The sequence below is a fragment of the Ambystoma mexicanum genome, chromosome 6q (assembly GCF_040938575.1).
Source record: "Ambystoma mexicanum isolate Mex_15411 chromosome 6q, UKY_AmexF1_1, whole genome shotgun sequence".
In the NCBI taxonomy this organism is placed as follows: domain Eukaryota; kingdom Metazoa; phylum Chordata; class Amphibia; order Caudata; family Ambystomatidae; genus Ambystoma; species Ambystoma mexicanum.
This window is the reverse complement of record NC_090937.1, coordinates 1,385,631,205-1,385,653,688: the sequence shown is the minus strand read 5'-3', so window position 1 is coordinate 1,385,653,688 and position 22,484 is coordinate 1,385,631,205. Positions and strand designations below refer to the sequence as shown.

Here is a 22,484-nt window from a genome sequence, read left to right as displayed (position 1 = left end):
GGGGAATTTAGGTTAATACAACATTTGTCATGGCCAGAGGGCATGTCAGTAAACGATTTTATTGCTCCGGAGGAGTGTGGGGTTGCATACGCAAGTGTGGATCAGGCGGTGGATTTGGTGAGGAAGGCGGGGTGCAGGGCCTTCATGGCCAAGTGCAACATTAAGGTGGCTTTCAGGTTGTTGCCGGTGCATCCGGAGGATTTTTGGCTGCAGTGAATGCAATGGGAGGACTACGTTTACATAGATAAGGCCTTGCCGATGGGGTGTGTAATTTCTTGCACCTTGTTAGAGCGTTACAGTTCATTATTGCAATGGGTGTTTTCATATAATTCTGGATCAGAAGGTGTATTGCATTACCTAGATGATTTCTGTTCATTAGTGGGGCAAGCAAAGAAAAGGAGTGCGGGGAGATGCTACTGATGTTTCAGAATCTGATGGGAGAGTTGGGGGTGCAGTTGGCATAAGAAAAAACAGAGGGAACGGCAGTGGTGTTGATCTTTTTAGGGATTGAATTGGCCACACGACAAGGTGAGCAGATTAGTAGGTTGCTGGAAAAAGCGGTGGAGAATCGGAAGATGACGCTAGTGGAGATGCAGAGATTGGTGGGGTATTTAAATTTTGCATGCAAGTTGGTGGCCCCAGGGCAGACTTTTTGTAGAAACATGGTGCGGTCTATGGCAGGGGCAAAGCCCACACCATCAGGTAAGGGTATCAGGGGCAGTGGAGGAAGACTGTAGGATGCGGCTACAAGGGGATCAGTGTCACGGGAAGTGCAGATATTCTCAGATGCAGCAGGTGCAGGGGATCTGTTATGGGTCCGGAAGATGTGGCCCAAGGCAAGTGTGGTGTGGACTAAGCTGTTGCCACGGAGAGTATGGAGGCGAGCGAGATGTGAGGGAGCAATAGAGTGGGTGTGGAAGGAAATAAATAGAGAGATGTTAAAATGTTGTGGCTTGGCGGCAGTGAAGGTTTTGGAGCACAAAGAAATATTATATGAGGGCTTCAAGATTTTCCGGGAGGATGGAGTTCACCTGTCTATTTATGTGAACAGTTATTATCTTTTGAATTTGACTTTGCAGGTGCAAGAGATAATAATGAGTTGGAAGTAGAAGGAAGTTGGTAGGGGTGGGGCAGAAAGAACACCTCGGTGGAGGGTTTTTCTGTTGCCAGGGCCATGGCCCCTTTAGATGAGGGGGGAGTTAAGCACAATGGGGGAATAATGTGGGAAATCATGGGGGTGGTGCTGTTTGCACAAACGGGCTACCCCTGGGGAACAGGTTTTGAAGATGGAGGGGCATGGCCCCGGGAGAAAGCGGGATGCCTTGAGAAGATGGTAAGGAGATGGTAGGGACCAAGGGATATGTAGGGAGGATGTGGAACTGATTTAATTATTTAATTGTTGGGGGAACTGAAGTGTTTCAATATTAAATTTGGTTGTTAAAACATTTTGTGTTAGTCTGTAAGGCCAGAGAGCCAGGTTAGCTGTTATTTGTGAGCTTTGGCCTCTCACATTAAAGCAACCTTTTCCACTACAAGTGAGTCTGGGTGTTTTTGTGCAGTAAGCCCAAAGGGGGAACCCGGGGGAACACAAAGCATTTGCCCCCGGGGTATTCTGGGTGCTGCACAGGCCGACGAGCTGGCCTGCACATAGCACGCCCACAAGGGTATTTAAGGGGGTAGGAAAGGTGGCCTGCACATAGCACGCCCACAAGAATATTTAAGGGGGTAGGAAAGGTTCGGGAGCAGGCGACGGTTAGGACAAGCGTTTGTTTGCAGCTTTCATAGGACAGCAAGTGTGCACATCTTGGGGGAGGTGGGTTTTTAATTAGGATTTTTTGGTGGTTCCCCCCCAAGAGGTTCATGGGTTCTTATGCTTAGAGTTGAAGGGGTGGGGGGGGGTTTGTTGGCAGTTTTCGTATGCCAGGCTGGGTCATTAGTTGGGGAAGTCATGATGTAAGATTCCGTTGCTGATGTGGCAGGTCAGCCTGGCTGCAGGTCATAGGATGAAGGAGTTTGGTGTAGAGGGGAGGTCAAGGGTATTGAGGTTGTGGGTTGCTGGGGGCATGGCCCCTTTAGATGAGGGGGGAGTGAAGCACAATGGGGGAATAGCACAGGAAATTATATGGGTGGTGCTGTTTGCACAAACGGGCTACCCCGGGGGAACAGGTTTTGAAGATGGAGGTGCATGGCCCCGGGGAGAAAGCGGAACGCCTTGAGAAGATGGTAAGAAGGCGGTAGGGAGGAAGTGGAACCGATTAAATTATTTAATTGTTGGGGGAACTGAAAGTGTTTAATTATTAAATGTGGTTGTTAAAATATTTTGTGTTAGTCCGTAAGGTCAGGGAGCCTGGTTAGCAGTTATTTGTGAGCTTTGGCCTGCCACATTAAAGCAACCTTTTCCGCTACAAGCAAGTCTGGGTGATTTTATGTAGTAAGCCCAAAGGTTGCCTTGTGAGACACACATTTACATTTTCCTGTCTGTAGCTGAATCTGGTGTGTTCAAGTTTTCACCAGTTGTTTGTGTATTTCAGGCCAGAGGCCGTTGCCTGCCTGGGGTGAAGTATGGGTGCGCGTCTTATGATAAAAGATACATTTCCAGGTAGAGGGCTATCAAGATGCCCTTTTGCGTTAAAATTATACTCTTAAAACAGATTCCTGGAGTTAAGAAGAGCAAAACATTTGAATGTGGTGTAAACATACACACGTCTATGTTTTCTTAAAAGGCCCAAAATGTTGAATGGTGTACATTGTCCACGTAAGAAGCATAACTCAAAACGCCATTGGGCACTGAAAGAAAAAGTGGGCACAGACTGGATATTCCTATAAAATATTTCAGAAAAGTGCATATTTCCGGTAGTAATACTGGAGAGTTTGACTGCTGATAACTATCTATTTATGGTCTTGAGCTAATGTCACAAGCCCCAGGCACCAACGGGGGTAACGCCACCAATGAAGGGAAAGGAATATTTGTGTCAGGTAATGCGTGGCATGGAGAACCTGAGAGTCCGATATTGCTGTTCAAGGGAGAAGAATTGAAAAAACAACCTACCTCTTGCTGGCTGTGAGAATGAGTGGTTCAGCTCGGGTAAGCAGAAGATCTATTAAAATCCTACATGTATTTACATGGTGCTGCGAGAGTGATAGACACTGAATTTCGGTAGCCAAGAAGGTATATTTAAGCAATAGTGAGAATGTGACTACAAGGCTCGTAAAGTAAAGAGAAAGAGAAGCCAGGGCAGGGCAGGCCCATGCAACATGAAACAGGCTACCCAGGCACAAAGTGTCACCTCAGCAGGGCTTGAGGCATTGTGATGATGTACAAACCTGTGTTTCCCCAATGAGTTCACAGTTACCAGCATGAGAGTGTGCAGGTCACCTGCACATGCACAGTTCATGAAAACATGGCTGCCCCCATTCCGGTGGAACTGAAGAATGCCGTGTAGCCAAAGAAAAAAGACAGAGCCCCTCTGACACCAATGGAGGTAATGCCCCCAAAAAGGAGAATGGATCGGTGCCTCAGGTAAGGTGGTGTTGTAACACATCCCAAATCTATAAATATCCCACAAGGGACCCATTAAAAAGAAAAAGAGAAGGGTAGTATGAGGTGTATTGCACATGCTTATCAACCCCAAGACCTTGGCGGAAATGGGACAGGAGATGCTGCAAGCACAATTCAGACCCCCTGGCTAAGAAAGCTAAATACTTAAAAGCCTCCGGCTTATTTCAAGGGGATGAATCAGACAACTTCCCCCCCACCACTATTCCCAAGGGAGGATTCTGGTGATGATGCGGTGGTGGAAGAAGAACCAGGCCCATCTATTCTGCAAGACTGTTGGATGGAGCCTATGGTTTAACCCATCTCCATTTGCCACCCACTTTCTTGATAATGGGGCTGCTTGGAGAGGGTGGCTTTATATGCAGACATGTTCCAGTGGCATAGATGGACCCATCCAAAAACAGCTAAATGAGAGTAGAGTGCACTCGACCCGAATGCACCCAGCAAATCCTCTATAACTCTGACCATTGAACCGAAAAATGTATCTTGACTTTGCAAAAGATGGAAGATCCCTCTTCAAATTATAGCGAAAAGCATGGACCTTCTGCCAAGATCGAGTTCTTAACACCTCAGGCCCCTTAACTTAAATTAGGAGAAGACAGATTTCCAGGACATGATTTAGATCAAGTAGAAATAAGAAATAGGACCCAACATGCATTCTTAGTAGTGAGTATGCTATTTTGTCAATTGTGCATGAGCACAGATAAGGAATCTAACTTAAAATGATCCCAAAATGAAATACTCTGGCCTAGAGAAACTAACTAAACGAATGTAACAGGTACACACCTCGTTGGTGATACTTCAATGACCTAACAAGATATATAAACATATTTACTTATCTGGATGGAGTGCAATCATTCTTGTAAAAACAATTTACCCGTCAGAATTCTAACAGGGCCTGATCTGATAGAGGTCCGTCAGTTGGCTAATTTACCACATCTCAGGCCTCATCTTAAGGTAGAGGAATACCCGGCAATAGCCCCAACAAACAATAACCATCATCTTTCCACAACGAGTTAACACATGTAGTGCCTGAGGTTTTAGAGGAAAACACATCTAGGGAAATGTGGAGGAATCAGAAATGAAACCTTCCTAAAACAGGCACTGGTTGACTGGAGAGCAGTGTCTTGCCCCGGATCTCCATGGCGCATTTGTTTTCCTATTCTGTATACTTTACAGTCCAGAGGACATATTGTGGTCTGGTAGTCCCTTGTCCGAACGGGTTCCATATATTAGGGCCTACACAACTTATTTGTCTTAAAAATTTGAAATCAGCAGGACCCCTCTCAGACCTTTCACATCTCACCTTAAAGCTCAGATACCTCTATTTTTCACTTATGGACCAGACTCATATGCAATAGCCACATATGCCTTTTTCAGACATGGCTACAAAGTGGACTGTGCTTACTCTTTGTTCACACTAATTCCAGGAGACTCCATCACACTCAGAAACAGAAGTGCTCCTTGGTCCTAATCAGAGTGCTCTGGCAAGCATAGGCCCGGTTTCCCTTAATCATGGAGATGTCCACAGATTTTCCTCTGCTGCTACCAACTTCAGGGTCCTACGCCTTAAAATCTTAACTGTTCAAAATACTCTGGTCCTATCAGGTTCCTAATTTTATGTTTGAATGGTGCATTATGGAAATAGGTGGTCCACCAAAAGCCTCTGGCCAGAGGCTTAAAAAATGTGTGGGAAATCACATACCCTCAATAGCATCAAGCCTTATAAATGTGGTTGTAATTCCTGGATACATTTTTAAAACGAACTTGAATTCCTGTTAAATGAATGTAGTTCAGATTGTAAATTGACCCTCATCTTATGCAGTTTGCTCTATCAACTTTTACCATTCTGCTATTTTATCCTTTCACCAACTAGTAGATGGATGGCTGATGTTTTTCCTGCATGCTGCTTTTTAGAGCATTTAATTCAACTGTAACACCTGTAATAAAAGAAAATGTATTTTGCATGGCGTGTTCATTTCTAATATGGAAATTCTACAGGGAGGCACATGTTACATTTACACAGTGTTACTATTTAAATGTGAAAAAACACTACATTTAAAATGTAAAACGAATTGTACATATTGAATTCAATTAGATTATCAATTGCTGAATTAAGAGGAAAAGCACATCAGTAACATAGAATTCTGTCTGTTATTTTGCATGTCATGTGAAAATGACCACACATATTTCAAATCTGTCTTATCATGATTTCCCACTAGGTTTTGAAGTGTCTAGACAAAGGCTTTTGGTGACCACCTATTTTTAAAATTTACAACTTTTCAAGTCCAGATTTCAGCCATTTACCAGAACAAGTCCTTTTACCAATCAGTAAAGACCATTGGCTCAAAATACAAGAAAACGGGGTCTTCTGCATTCTATCACCCTCAAAAGTGCAGGGTCTCTCAGGTTTAGGATAGAGCTGGATTATAACACAATAATCTGTTTCTTAACTAGGACAATACATTAAACACCAACGGCCTGATTCACAGATCATTTTTCTATGGGATTGCACCATTATAAAACAGTTCTGTGAATCAGGCCCCAAGTTTCTATCCAGCCCTTCTTGAGCGTGGCAAGCTGTGGCTCAGCGATAAAATGACAATCTGTGCATGCCTGTTTAATTACATGGATCCCAATGTGCCCAAACCACCCTTTTACGTTAACACTTATAATGGATGGGGTCCTTCATGCAAACATATTTGATTTAACATGGTCCAGAATTGAAATCAGCTTTTTTGTCATAACTTCTTAATTATTTTTTGTTAAAAAAAAGAAAAATTAACACATATTTGAATTCAGTGAAGCATTCCCCATAATATTAATCCTAATATGATTTAGCAAAATATGTGAATTTTCAGTACATTTATATATTTCCATAGCTTTTTCATATTACAATTAAATGAAACATGTTTGATTTTTGCAAAATGGATTTGAGTCCAAATCTGATGGAAACCTCCCTTTGTAACATTGCAAAATATATTGGATAACTATAAATAAAATGAAAGATAATTGGGAGTATTAGTATTTTAATAGAACAAATGACAAGCTATGTCTAATAATAAGATGTTCTATACAGTGACACTTCATGTAGTGAATGTATCAGTTATTTAAGCTTTTCTTTGGAAGTCTGTAGACAAATGGGAGCTGTCTGAAGGAGAGGTGCTGAGGGGTATTCTACCTTGGATGCCGCTAATGGTAATCCACCCTCAGAAGGCTTTTTTGCAGTGGGAGTCTGATGCCTGAGGGGGATTTTGAAAGAAGGACAGAGACCAAGGCCTAGCTGGAGGAGATTGCCTTGAGCTGCAGATGCCTGCACCTATCCAGTGCCTTCCAAGACAAACTCCCCAACTTTTGGTCAGTAGGTTAGATACATTATGTCAAAGGTGTGTACTGATATATCTATATCGGTGGTCCCTTCCTCTAAGTGAGCTATGGGTTCTAGGTCATTTTGGTCTGGTGCTAGACTTGAATACATTGTTAGGTCTCTGACGAGTCAAATGAATAAGTGATTTACAGATTCATGCTGTTTCTGTAACATATGTTTAGCTTTGAAGTGCTATAATAGTAAGTCTCTGTGCCGTGACATAGAATCAGCCTGATCCTTTTTAAATATATGAGAGAGCATCAGGATTCTACCAATTACACGAAGACCAGTTGTATCCCTCTATTCTGAAACTATCTGCATGTTTGTGTATCGTCAATTTAACATTTTCTGTTTTTTGTGTGATTTTAACTTCTGACTGAGTAGATATTGTGTTACTTCTGAAGCCGGTGCATGACACAATGAATGGCCATCTTTAAAAAGAGTGCATTTAAATAAGGAGGTGTTAAAGAGACGGACCAGAAAAGATTGATGATCAGATATGACATGCGGGGATTAGGGAATAATGTGAGTAGTAGTTTTGTAAAAATGTTGTTTCTTATGGCTAATGATGAATATATTAAAAGTTTTTTGCATAATACTTGCCCATTCGTCACTAAAACGCTCAACTCTCCATTGTAAATGTATTAGCATTAATGAAAATTAAACAATGTAAGGTATGGTATTTTGAAAAAAGAACAAATATAATGTCTTAACAGCAGAAAGTGCTACAACAGTCTGCTGTTGATAAACTTATGATGATTTCTGTAGACCTATGCTTTACAACTATTAACTTTTGTCTTAATGTACTGCATTCTGCTGTATTGCATGCTATTTGAAGACATACATATGTACATTGGAGTTGGTCTATATTTTCAAGTATGCCATATGTGTGGCAAGTCTCAAGGGGTTTCTTCATCTGGCCATGTTAAAACAAATAGGTACACATTGATTATTTTTTTTTTTTACACGAGAATTTGTCACTTGTTTGGGCAAGTTATGTATTGTAGTTTTGTAAAATAAGAAAAACATAACAAACAGAGTACACTGCACAAACAAAATATGCAACACCTTCAAATGATATGTGTTTTTATTTGCATGCGATCTGCTGGTATTTTTCATTATCACAATATAGAGTCATTGTTCATATGTATACATCTCTTATTATTCTCTTGATTGGGATGGCAGCCATCCAGTCTATGCAAACAGCACATCTAATTGGAATGGCAGTAGAATAGATGACCAGAGGGTTCCCTGATCAGAAATGGTATGGATGACGATTGAGGGCTTACCTTCTCATCGGGCGTGGGGGAGAACATCTTCTCTTCCAGTGGGTGCTTTGAGAAGTCGTAAGGATAACTAACAACCAGGTCTCCTCCATGAAGACTGGCACCCAGAACAAAAGGCGTAGACCTCATCCATTTCATCACGGCCTTGGTCTCAGGTGCAATCTGTGTCAACCAAAAGAGCATATTGTGAACTGAGCTTTGTGTTCATGTAAATTAGCAGTACAGACTTTGGTCAGTGAAGGTTTGATATATATGGGATAAAGTACACTCTACTATACACTATTATGATATTGCAAGTCAGGAATGTTGTGTCCAAATAGAGGAACAATGCAGAAGACAGAGTTCCTTCATAAAGTCACAGAATGCCAAGATGACTTGCAGTGGCCTTTTTATGCATGGAAGAGGCTGTTTTATTTCTTATAATGCATGTTTCAAGACCTCATCTCCTGAATAATATATTGTAAGCAATCTTCCATTTTCTGATCTAAATGAATCAATATAAAATCTGTTATTACTTAAAACAGCAAAAATGCAGCTCCTTCTGCATTGCAAAAAGTAGTTCAGTTTAATACAATGTATGAAATGTATTTATTCATGTTGTGCTTTTAAACAAGTAATAACATGTAGATTTATTTTCACGTTTGTTATACTCTAGCGGTGCACACATTCAACATTCTACCATAAAGAGTTCCTTGTCAATGAATGGCTGTAAAGTGGCACAGAAAACTATTCTACATTAAGGAATTTGAAAAGCTTTTCCCAGCTTTAATAAAGTGCTGCAGTGACAGCTGGAATTGTCTCTGCTGGCTCATGCACAAGACACTGTGGCATCACAACTGAAGCATAATAACTGATTACAGAGCAGTTGTGATCTCATTTTATTATTACAGGTCAGTGGTGATGTCACAACTAGCCTGTGAAAAGAAATGTATTTCAAGGACGTTATACAGATATTGCAGACTTCAATCTATTATAAGTCTATAAACACAATGTGTTGACTTTGGGCCTGATTCATGGAGTAATTTGCGCAGAAAATAGGGTACTTGTTTGCCAAACGGCGCACAAATCAGCATTCTTCGATTCATGGAATCGTATGCTCTGCACTTTTCCAGGACTTGTGTGGAGTTCATGCAGGCTCCGCAAGTCTCTGTGAGCCGTCGAGCACCTTGTGTAAGACACCACGTAGAGCATGTGCGAGGCCTGCGCAGAGGGCGGAGTAGGGGGCAGAACACAGAAAATGGGGATGAATATGCTTTACAAGGGATGGCCGCAGGCAATTACCTTGCACGCCAATACTCGTGCCAAACGACAGGTATTCATGGAACCACCCACGCAGCCTTTTGGTATAGTAATAGCCACACAAATCACTCGATCTCTATGCCACCTAAAGGCAGGCGTAAGTACACTTGAATGTAGGAATCGCAGAGCAGAGGTGGGTTTGCATGCCCGATACAGTGGTGCATGTACGCAACCGGGGTTCCGATCTGACTTTGGGGATTGTGTATGCAGTTTAGCAGGGTGTAGATACGGTTTACGGGGGTTCGCACGCAGATTTCCCGAGTAATTACAGAGTTACGATTTTTCGTAAGCATGTTGTCGGGGTGCCGGCAACAGTTACGAGGAAGGGGGGGACTCCGCTAGATCTGCAAGATGCAGGCCTTCTTCTGTTTGAGTGGTGCATGTATTTGTGCCCGGGGAAGCACATAAAGTTAGCTATTCTGGTTGTTTATGCTTTTCGTGTGGCCGTGTCGGGGGCGTTCCGGGCACGACTTGCGAATACGGTTAGGTTGCGCAGTGAATTTCATGAATAGGCAGGGCACATTTCGTATTATGCGCGCAGGCTTGCACAGTGTCCATCTAGGCGTGCAGCCCTTGCAGGATTTCTGTGCACATTTCCATGAATCAGGCCTTGCATGTTATACAATTTGAAAAGATAATATTACTGGGCAATGTATTTTTATTTTTATTTTTTAAACTTATTTGAGACATGTTAAATATGTGCACATTTTATTAAGCACATTAATATGCCTGTTACCATTACGACCCTTTTTCTTTTAAAAGTATATTTAAAGTAGTGTACTGCAATGTTATTAATCTGATGGTTCTTCATAAAGTTTGCTAGTTTTCGGTCCCAGTTTTAATTGCAAAGGATTTCTCTTTATTTATGCAACACTGCCATCTTGTGGCCAAAAAGAATACTGCTCCCAATACACCGTAAATGCAATGGTGAGTAGCATGAACCACACGCGCTGCATGCATCAAAGACGAAAACAAGAACCTATCAGTTCGTCTGGTGTATTTTTCGTTACTAAACTGTTTCCTTTTTCTTTACTACAACTTATATACGAGTAAAAACGATGCCCATTTTTTTTTTGGGGAACTCAATCTCTTACTTTTCATATGTTTTTCTTGCTAGCAGTTCCAGTCGTTTTATTTGTACATAAAACACACGATGAGAAAGTGTAACTCCCCATATTTAGCACACTGATTGCCACATGAAAGACTGCATGTACAAAGGATCATCAGGAGAAAATTGGTCAGGGTGCAGAGCTATATATAACACCTACGTTGACTCTTTAATGGCAGTCATGGAAAGGAAAGGGACCTGCCCAAAAAGTAATTGATACACACATAATTATATATAACTATTATACAATAAGCCACTCGAGGCAAGTCCCACATGCCAAAGCGGCACCCAGGAACCACCGCTGAAAGCTCACCTCCAGTTTGAGCCACATCATGAGCAAGGCACAGTGGGTATGAAAATTAGCTTCCTCTTACAGCGCAGTGCAGTTTTGCGTACAGCTTAATGAACTCAAGGCAGCCATTTCCGAAGGCTGTGCTGCGCCTCAGCGCCCTCCGTGTAGTATGTATGTTGAACACGTGGACAATGCTGGTATCATTACATTGTCGCCACATTGTTTTCACGCTCCCCGGTAATGTTGCTCTCTGCAGTGTCCTAGTCGCATCCTTTAATCTGCATGCAGCATTTCCTCTGCTTACTCCTGTGCCTGCTTGCAATATTACATCGCATTCTATGCACAGTCATTCTGATATTGTTACCAAGTGTTTGAGCACATATTATGTCTATATCACTACCTGCTAGATCACCACGGCTGCTTCTGGCCCCACTGTGGTTACCATTTGCACAATGGGTTAGAGCCCAGAAAACCACCTGCTGTTGCCTCTACCCAGGGGGGGGGCACCAGTTTCACCAGATTAGACAGTTGGTTCCAGAGTTTGCCATTTCCAGTTTGCATGCCCACATGTTCTCGCCCCCCACAGAGTTCTAGGTGCCGCTAAAGGTGAATGATGTATTGCATGTGCAAATCGTATGCACTTTTTGAATGGTCCTGTAGATGCGGATGGAGGAACTTGTGAAAGAGGGCTCTGGTCTAAAAGGGAGAAGGAAGCAGCCTGTGAGTCAAGTCCGAGGTTCATGCGAAGGTCGACTTTGCGCTAGTTTTTGCAATTAGGCACATTTAGGAACTCATTGCTGCAATAACTACACACCAACAACTTTATGGCTCACTATTCAGCTTCGGGCGAATACTTGGGACGACTATTTGGTATTCTCAGACCAGTGAGGCTCATTGTATCTAACTCCTCAAATATACTCGCATTGTGGGATCCACAACTCCATAGAAACACACACTCCTAAGCAGACTGACCAAATTCAAGATGTATATGATCTATGAACACTGAAGATGACCAAGAAGACTTGACAACTGCTACTTGCCAGATTGCTATAGCCTAATAGGTCAATGGGTCAAAGACAAAGTGCCACCTAATACCACCACTCTCTGCCAGATTAAGCCCTCTGAGACATCCTCTTTCTGATACAAAAAAAGTTAAACAAATTCTCTTTTAGCTAGGAGGCCCACAGATATCTCACACACAAATCCCAGTGAGCCATCAAGAAGATATGGGTTTCTGAGTGTGAAGTGCTGCGAACCTTTAAACTGCCTGTCAAGTAAACTGACTGACCACTACATTGTGATAAAAAAGGCAGCGATTTCCATGGAATCTCAATTTTTCCACTTGCACAAAAACTCAGGAAGGCGAAACCGGCAGGCCATTGTGTGAACACGTGGTTCACAGCCAACTTAAAAGCACAAAAGCACTCCGCAATGTCAAAAGATCACCCGAAGCCACCTGGAAAAAGTCCCCTTCTATCCCAAACAAGGAAAAGTTCTCCACTACGGCACTAAGTACAAAACTGCCATTATCGACAACAAAAGAGAGATCTATAATGCCAGAATCCTAAATGCAAAACCTGGCACTAAAGAGCTCTTTTACATTCTAAGGAAACTTGAGCCCCCGACCCTCCTACAGAAATCTGGATCAAGGACAAAATCTGGTGTGCTAATATCCAGAAAGCCTTATCAGATAAAAGAGCTCAGCTACAAACTAAAATTTAAACCAAAAAGAACAGCCTAGATCCAAGGGCTGAATCACACACACTTTCTACCCCTCTAACCCTCTGTGCCAGCCATTCTACTTCTCCCCAGTCACTGCAGATGAAGTGGAAAATATCATCAAGGGGCTCAAACCCTCACGTTGCCAGGGAAATATCTGCCCAGCCCCAGTCATCAAGGATGGAGCAAAAGACCAAGCCCCGTTCATCATTGCACTTATCAGTTCATCTTTTCATCTTTCAATAGCTGCACAGTTCCCAATAATCTCCTCAAAAAACCTAACCATGACCCTAACGTACCCACCAATTACAGACCTATAACTACAGTCCCCCTTCCTCTAGACATACTCTAGACATACTAGATAGAGCAGCTTATCTTAAAATTAGAAAACATCTTGAAGATAACAACCTTCTTGGCCTGCGACAGTCTGGTGTCAGACCGAGGCACATCACAGAAACTGCCCTCCTGGATTTAAAATTCCAAATGGATGAAGCTAAAGATAAGGGTAATCTGTCTATCTTCCTACTGTTGGACACATCAGCAGCGTTTGATCTCGTCGACCATCAGATCTTGACCAAACATCTGTCCATGGCTGCTGTGATGCTAGAAATGCATTGGAGGGACAGGGCCTCCCTGTCCTTGTCCTGTAGTCCTTTTTCATTTGTGTTCTGAATGGTTTTCTGCCCAGGAGTCCATGTGGGACTCCTGGCAGTGCAGCTCTTTCTGTTTTTGATTTGGTGTACATACCCATGGGATACTCTAATGGCACCCATGGGTGGGGTTGCAACCCTGTACCCCTAGTGTATGTTTTGGGTACCTGTGTGTGGCCCACAGAGCAGGGTATGGGCTGGTGGCAGCTCCATGCTGAATTTGACAGGTGATCTGAGTATCCTCCATTTTGGGATACCCAGGCCCTCCCATTGGAATCAGTTGATTACTGATAGGAAACAAGATGGCCCCTGTGGCCTCTTGCTTTCTATTGCCTGTTACCTTGTTTTCCCAAAGTCCTGGGAAGCCCTGACTCTGCCCCTTCCCCCTGACTGGCTGTTGGCTGGAAGTTCCATATATGGTGTTGTTGTGAAGCCAGGCAAGACTGTCTGGAGCCTTCCCAGTAACTGTATGTTGTGGGTACACCCTGTGGGTGGGACCTGGGTGACCTGGGTGAATGGAGTGTGTGACCAATATGCACTTCTTGTTGTGGATGTCTGGTTTCTGGTGTTTGACACAATAACTGAGACAGCCCTGCCCGAAACTGGTATGAATGCAGTGTGTAGTGTTGAATGGCTAGGTACTTGTCCCAATACACATTCCTTGTTGTGAGTGTCTGAGAGGGAGGAGAATGGCCTGAATGCACTGTATGCCTGATTGGCTGACTGACTGCTGAATGCCCTTCTGACTGATTGGTTGCCTGAGTGTAACCCAGCAGAATGAATGGGAGATCAACTAGTATATCTGGGGGCCTTTCACTGCTAGAATTCGTGTTAAGAAGCTGAAGAGAAACTGGAGCTGAAACTGAAGCTTAATCTTGAAGCCCTGCTGGAAGAGAAGTCTTGCTGCTGCTCTACTTTGTCGATCTGGAAGCTGCTGTGCCTCCAAGTACTGACCCAGAGAGGATCTGGTTAGGCACCCTCTTCCCGAGCTACGAGGGACCATTGTGCAATGCTAATCTTTGCAAATGCTTCCTGGTAGACAGACCTATGACAGACTGCTGACCGGAGACGGGGACCACAGTGGATTCACAAGAAGAAGCGGATTCACAAGGAGAAGTGCCCAGACACTGTTGTCCATCACCGTCGATGACCGTCGTCGCCGGTCGGAGCCGCATTGCCTAAGTAATATTTGATACAAGGACTCTCTCGCCTGCACCGTCAACGGCTTTGTCCCGCTGGAGAAAGTCGAGGCCACCAATGTGCCGAGCAGCATCTGCCAGTGGTTTTCCCGCCACCTAAAGACCACAGAGACACCGACGACTTGACGCCCTTGCTGGGCCACAGTTCCTCAAACTCTTTGTGGATCTGAACTATCGTCACCGAGGTGCCCCGCACGCCTCTTCCTTGCAGGACGCAAATGATCCATCGTCGACTAACGCCACCCCACCGTCGTCATTCAATCCTTTTCCTCATGGAATCTCGATGATTCGTGGCTCCTGCCTTAAAGGGAGCCGCTCAAGAAGGATCCGTCGATGACCCAACGACAAACTCTGCTATTCCAGGTACATTGGGGTCGTAGAACTATTTTAGAAGAAAATAAATGAGACTCTTGTGAACAATATATGGACTGGGCTTCTATGATACCTTTATTTACAGGTTGCCCAGGTGGGGGGATCTGCACACAGAACTGTGGCTAGGTAACAGGGCCAGCATTCTGCCAATTGTTCTAACCAACTGCTTTCCTCCTATGTCTATTGTTGGTTACCTCTATTAATTGATTTGTGTGACATTTAACCAGAGTACAGTTGATGCACTTTAAAGGAATATAATAATAATTGTGGTACCACTTAGAACTGTGTATATTTGCCATTGTAGATTCACTAAGCACAAAGTGAGTTATTGTGATTGTGTACGTAACCTTGAACCTAATTATATAAAGACTGTGTTTTAATTAATACAGTGTGTGGACATTCCTTTGTGGGAGCTGGGGGACTACACTGTACTTAAGAACCAGCCTGCATTACCTCCTGAGAAGCTAGGCCCTGATTGCTCGTCCATTGCCACCGTAATAGAGAATCTTGGCTGGGGTCCTCTGTGCCTCTCCTCTACCATATAGAGAGCAGAAGTACAGACCCCCGCCCCTCCAGTCTTTACAGGTGCCGCCTTCTCTCCCAACACCACTAACTGGATCCAATTCTTCTTATCTAATATAACTACTAGGGTCTTCGCCCCAACAGCCTCTGCTGAACCAGTATTCATCTACTGTGGAGTCCAGCAGGGGTCTTGCGTGTCACCCATGCTGTTTAATATCTTCACTTAGCTCCTCTTTGATCATCTTGGTAACATGCGTGTCACTTACACGAATTACTCGGATGACACCCAGGTCCTCATTACACTCATTGGCTGCTACAACAAAGACTCTAAAATATTAAATGAGATTTACCTGAAAATACAGGCTTGGATGGCGGCCTACAGTCTTTGTCTAAATGACGACAAGATATAACATCTTGTCATTGACTCCCAAGCACGTTTGAACAGACTTGATCCATGCTATAAAACCTTTAACATTGACGGGAACATCACCCAAGTCGCTAAGGAAGTCAAAACCCTAGGCATTTATCTAGACTCCACCCTCTCCCTCAAAAACAGGTGAATTCCACAGCCTCTACTACAGCATATACCAACAAACTAATCAATGCATTCAAACCCTTAATCCTATCCAAGCTGGACTAGTGTAACACCTTATTCCTTGGTACCACTGAACGTAATCTGAACATATTACAAGTACTGCAGAACAATGCTTTAAGATCTGACCTGAATATTCCACACTCAAGTCACATCTCTGCCATCAGACAGGACACACACTGGCTCCCAGTACGGGAGAGAATCCTGCTACACACACTAGTCATCACGCATAAATGCCTCTCAGAAACAGCCCCAAATACCTGACCGACAAATTCTTGAGGAACTTATCCTCAAGATCTACCAGATCTCCATACCTTCATTGCCTCAAAATCCCTAAGTATAAACTGGAAACTGCCAGACGGTCTAGCTTTCCTGTGCTAGCAGCCACGGGCTGGAATGCACTCCCTTCTACTATCATAGCCGAAAAGTCTTTTTGGACATTCAGATCCAAAGTGAAAGACTGGCTCTTTGCCCAGCATCACTAACTTACACTTTAACTGTTTGCTTGTATCTGTAGGTTAGCTACCTGATGCACTTGTGCCTTTGTACTTTCCAGTCATTAGTTTGGGAAACGAGGACTGTTCCTCAGCGTCTTGTATGTATTACTTTTGTTGTAATGTTGACCAATCTGTAACATGGTCTTAATGCCTTGCCGCTTTACTTGTAACTGTACCTGTAACGATTCAACTATGCTCAAAGCGCCCAGATACCACAAGTTTAGGTGCGATCTATAAATAAATAAAATAAAATAAACTAAGGATGTGTGAAGTCCTTCTGAAAAGTTAATCATCTTTTAACCAAAAAGTTAACTTTAAGGGGCATTTTAAGATTTTCACTTTCACCTCTTGGGTTGAAATAAACAAATTCACAGATTTTCTCAGTGAAAATATTCCCTGTTATCTGGGGGCATTAACAACAGTGGAATTCTGTTGGTATAGCCTTTGAGGTGTATACCTGTGATTAGGTGGAAGGCTTAACGTGCAATTATTCACAAATATTGCATATTTTACTGATACTGCTGAGACTGTAATGACACCAGAAGTTATGGGTATTTATCTGGATATAGATAAGTCAAAATATCACCTGCTTTATGCTATAATGATATTGCAAGGTGCGATGGAGTTGCAAGACAAGATCCATTGCCAGTAATGGGATTGAAAGACACATTTTCAGTATTTATCTAAATCAAAAAACTATTACATATCTTTACAAAAAGTGGTATCATGGAGGTTCATTTATTCCCTCCAGGGACGTCATTTATGGGTCGCCAGAGCTCGTAACTGCGACCTCTCTGGTCTCCCTTGCAACCTCTAAAATATAAACCCAAAACAATATATATTTTTTTTATTGCAAGCACCTGCGCTGTGGCCAGCACCATGTGGGTTTTTGGTTCTGGAATAGCTTACTTACTTGTTCAGGCCCCTTAAAAAAAAAAAAAAAAAAAGAAGAAAAATAAGAACCTGAGTGCCACAAGTCTAACACTTTCAGCAGTGACATTAAATCAGAAAGAATAGGAATACCAAATAATGTGTCTTTCTGGAATTCTATACAATAATTGCTAGCCTCATTAAAGGTTTATTTCAGGCACACTTCAGGGGGTGAGTCATTGATTTAGTCTGTTCTTAAACACCTCAACTCAGCCTTTCATCCTTCTGAGGTCGATAAATGAGTACCAACACAGGTTGGGTGATATTGGGTGTACATGTATTCTATATAAAGCGCTTAAGCGCAAGTGCTATATAATAACACATCATTATCATTTGATCATGGACGTCTGCTTGCATTCATATGGGCCTATAAACACTGATCTTAATGATACATATGGCGATCCATTCTTGTATGAAATGTACATCACATTATAGTGATATCGTAACAATATTTTTCGTAGTGTACAATGCTATGTGATGCCACTTCCTGTTTTGTCAATGGTTAAAGGGTCGTGTTCCATCGCTTCCCGCGATATCACTTCGGGTGGGGTCAAATGACATCACTTCCTGTGATGCCATCAGGGGGTCAAGGGTTGTGTGATATAACTTCTGCTACCCCTGGCATTTTGGTGAAATGACGTCCCTGATTCCCTCAAGTTCCAATCTCAAGCAGTGCACTAAATAAACAACATTCCACCATGAATGTATTACTTGCTACTAAAAGCTGAAGAAAAAGAAAGCAATCAAGGAGCATGCCTCCTAATCAAAGTAAGTGATTATGTGGCACCTGGAATTCTGCGTTGATAGCTGACCGGCATATTAAGTGCTAGCTCTGGTAGCAGGCATTGTGACAAAAGTATTAATTGTCCTATTACAATTCAAAACTGAAACAAGTATGTTCTGGTGTTTATACATCTACTGCAGTTGCCTTCTTATCAAATTTAGAATAAATGTGCTTCAAGTGCACATTATAAGGGTATTTGCACACAGAAAAGGGAGCTCAATCAGGTGGCTGGAAACGTGGGCAAGCTCTGCCAGTGTATCACCTGCATTTCACTGGCCAAATGAGCGCCTTGCACGGGTGCCGCAATTCTTTTTAAGAGGTGCCTCGGCCCCCAGCCTCTCTGCCAACATAATCTAGTTTTTGAGGTTTGTTACATGCATAGGTGTAATATCCTCTGGCTGCTGTGATGTAATGTATGGACAGTGTGGGCCTGATGTACAGATTTTTTTGTGTGGTGCTAAGTGAGTTTGTACTGGTGCAAAGTGACTTTGTACTGCCAACAAACACCCTGATTTACAGAACAGTGCAAAGTGTATTTTTGCAGTGCAAAGCTAGATGGGCCCAATTCACGGCACAAAGAGTACTTTTTCAGTACAAAGTGTTCTGTAAATCAGGGTGCTTGTTGGCAGAGTAAAGTCTTTTTGCACCACGCAAAAGATTCGGTAAATCAGGCCTCGCATGTTCTGGAAGTGTGCTATTCTGAACAGGCGCACTTTCTGGATGCGGTTGATTGCTAAAAAGTGATGACCGAGGTCAACGCAGAGTTTTCACCAGACCGGACACTGGGATCAAACCTGTGTTGCAGTTGTGTTGTCTTTCTTCCAGGGTGAGCACGTTGCCACTGAGCTATGCTCGCGGGAAGTTTGTAGCCCAATCGCTAACATCCATAAGGTAGAGAGATGTATACTTTCTGCTCAGTCAAAGACCCATCAGGAGAGGATATGTGACGTCATGATATTGCAGATTCAAAAGTTACATGTCTTTTTCAATGTCCAAATGAAGAGACTGCGCAGCAGCAAGAGCCTAAGTGTTGCAAGGGAGAGGGAATCATTTCAATCCGATGTCTATGTATATATCTAACCGTGTCTACATGAAAGGACAGAGCTCGAGAACGTGGATAATTATTTAAGAATGCCGGTTATAGGTTACATTTTCTTGGCAAGAAATGGGGTTATATTTTGGCACATAACACAAGTTACATTCCATCTTCATTTGTGTTACATTGTCAGACCCAGTGTAGAGTCCTCGCATGATTCAAATTAGATTCAGAAACAACTAAAATAAACTATTTTCCTTGCGAGAATATTGTGAAGGCAAAACAATCTATATTCAGGGTGATTGTTACTAATTTTAAGTTACTAAACCTTGCACCATAATCATCAGCATATCAGACTTTGCTTGGCCTTTTCTTTTTACCATATACCATATTGCTGTAGAATATTTGGGGGCGTCCACCGCTGACTTTAAAGATGATACCCTTCTCTTAGACCATGCTCACATTGTAGAGGTGAGGATTGGTGTCCTCTTCCCTTTGAACCTTTTTAGCATTTGTTTGTAAATCACCTCTATGCCGGGTTGGGAACAAATTCAGCCTTAGGCCATAAGATGCCTTTGCTCTCCTTTGTTCTATTTTGGCAAGAATAGGAATCTGCCACAGTTATCCATCATAATGCCAAAACAAAGAAAAAAAGGTATGGCATATTTTCTGTTGAGATCATCCAGAATAGCAATATAGTGAACATTAAACACAATGGAAGGATTCAGATGAGCACGCCTTTTGCATAGCTTCACAGTCTGGCGCTAGTGAGGTTCGGGCAGGGGTCTTGGGTGCGCGTATGCCTCAGGAAGGAATAGCCATGAGGCTGGGTGAATCAGGATGGTGAGATGGTCATTTGGGTAGGGTATGGAATTGGGGCAGGGCTAGACATCTGGGTGGGGGTGAGACACCCATTGGGGATCAATCCTAGGGCAAGGGTAGGCCTAATTGAAGGTATTACTATCAAGGTAAGGACTGTTCTGTGGGAATGAGGTTTGGGTAGTGACTGGGCCTCCAAGGGTGGGCAGCACATATGCACACTAGCAAGTGGATGTGCATTAAAGCAAGGATGGGGCGTGGAGCAGTTATGGGCCTCGATGAGTTTGTGACCTTCAGATACAGATGTGGTGTGGATGGGCCTCAGGAGGATGAGAGATTGCTGTCTACTGCTTTATTGTTCACTGGATGGTTAATCGGTTTTTCCCAAATGACCTCAAATCTGATGCCACACTGGCGAGAAGTGAAACATTGTCTGACATGCATGGTATGAAGAAATCTGATATTATCAGTTAATTCTGATATCACCACAAGCTGATTATAACATTCTTGAGTGTTTTCATATGTTTGATAAATATTTGTATGAAGTTTACTAAATAAATAATACACAATAAAAAATATTAGATTATACTGACCTTTGATGTACATGTCTATTGGTATTATACGATCACAATACAGAGGCATTGATTAACATAATACAGGCTTGCATGTGTTATATTAAAATATAAATGCACTTTGAAGTACTCGTGAATATATTTACAGACATGTTTCCAACCAAAATTGGCAGTGTTTTACCTGGCAGATTTACATAATGATGACGCCTTACCTTACCCTCCCAGTATAATTCTGGGATGGGAATGTGATCTACACGTGCCCCTCTCATCCTCATTATCTTGTGCACCTCTGAAGTCAAATCTGGGAAGTTTCGGTTAAGATCAAGATTCTGGGCATTTTGTCGTCCATTGGTCCATCCGTTATAGCCAGCACCCTACAAAGGTAACATTGTGAGAACAGTCACATCCCTCAAGGTTCGAAAATTCTTATAAATTACAAGAAAACGAATACATGCTACGCACACTCATTAATCATCTTACAAGAAAATATGACATGCACGTTCATATAATAACATTTATGGAGAATAACACCAAGGCAAGAAGGTAAGATTTTAAAACTTTTTTCTTTTGGGCCTGACAATGCGCTGATAATCTTTTAATGCAAATTATATCATTCCAAGTAAGAAATACAAATGTGAACAAAATAGCTTCTGCAAAACAAATATCTTTACGCAAAATACAGTAGTGCGACTCATGAATAATGATCTCATAGTGTCTTTAAATCAGGCGGACAAAGAACCACATACAACACATCAAAGGAACATGCTGATTTCATGAAAGTGCAACAAGTGGTAAGTCAATGCTAAGACTAGCTATATACAGTCAATGTTTTCCTATTCTTCTGTCTAAAATGGCAATACTTCACCAAATGGCATACATTTAATTCGATATTTCATATGTTGTGCTCCACAATTGCAGCATTGCAAGACACTTTGAAACTAGAGATTTGTCTACACATTTCAAATGATAAAAAGACAATATTTTGTGCAACCCTTCTGAGTTTAGATGCATTGTAGTTATCCATTATTTTTATAATCATCATTTTATTTCTACAGTTCTATTCTTTGGAAGTTGCTTGAAATAAAAACAAAAAACTTCATGGTAAAGTATACTACTGCGGCAAGCTGGTAATTAATCTGCAGATTTATCACGGTAACGTTTTTTGAGTCAAAATTACTAACCTCCAACTTGTGGTATGTTATGTTCATTTTATGCACACATATCGCTAAAGGGAAAGTTGGCTCACAAATGTCATTGACTTAAAATATGGGCATTAATCAAAAACTTATATTAAACATCTTTTTAAAGACAGTTCCTATGTAATATTTTGAGCAAATAAGGCTCAAACCCAATAATTTCAAGCACTAGGAGGCATCCATTTTATGAAATGGATGAGCCTCCTGTGCTTGGGTTAATCTCTGCACTAGCGGCACTAATGAAGCAAAAGCAACCTGCTGATAGCTTTTATTACAGCAGCTTTTGCTTCATTATTGCCGTAGGGCAGAGAATGCAGGCAGGAAGTTGAATAGTTACTATTCTGCGTGCAGTTTTTATGACTGATAATGTGTTAGCAACTTATGAGTAATCAGTGGGATCAGCTGGATGCAAAACGGGTTTCTACAAAAGTGGAGTGATCCAAGACATCTGAAAAGAATTTGGAACATCACCATGTCGAAAGTAGGGAAAAATGTAAAAGCCCAGCCACACACAGATTGCTTGTGAAAGAAGCAATCCACACAGATTTAATCATAGACAAGAGATCTTTTCTATCCACTGTCTTGAGGTGACATTTTGATAGATGTGAGGTCTCATCTACTAGGGTATAATAAGTGGTAGATTTGTATTTTGCTGCAGCCTGCTGAACAATTACTTACAGTGGTATGT

General features: G+C 42.2%; 1 protein-coding gene across 1 annotated transcript in view; it reads right to left on the bottom strand.

Annotated features, from left to right (window-relative positions):
- The window catches only part of CPZ (carboxypeptidase Z), a 435,147-nt gene that overhangs the window by 81,961 nt on the left and 330,702 nt on the right, over positions 1-22,484 (bottom strand). The window contains exons 6-7 of the mRNA XM_069632030.1: positions 20,813-20,974; positions 8,213-8,371 (exon numbers count right to left, since the gene is read on the bottom strand). Of these exons, the coding sequence (XP_069488131.1) occupies positions 8,213-8,371; positions 20,813-20,974 (321 nt within the window). The remainder of the gene's footprint in view (positions 1-8,212; positions 8,372-20,812; positions 20,975-22,484) is intronic.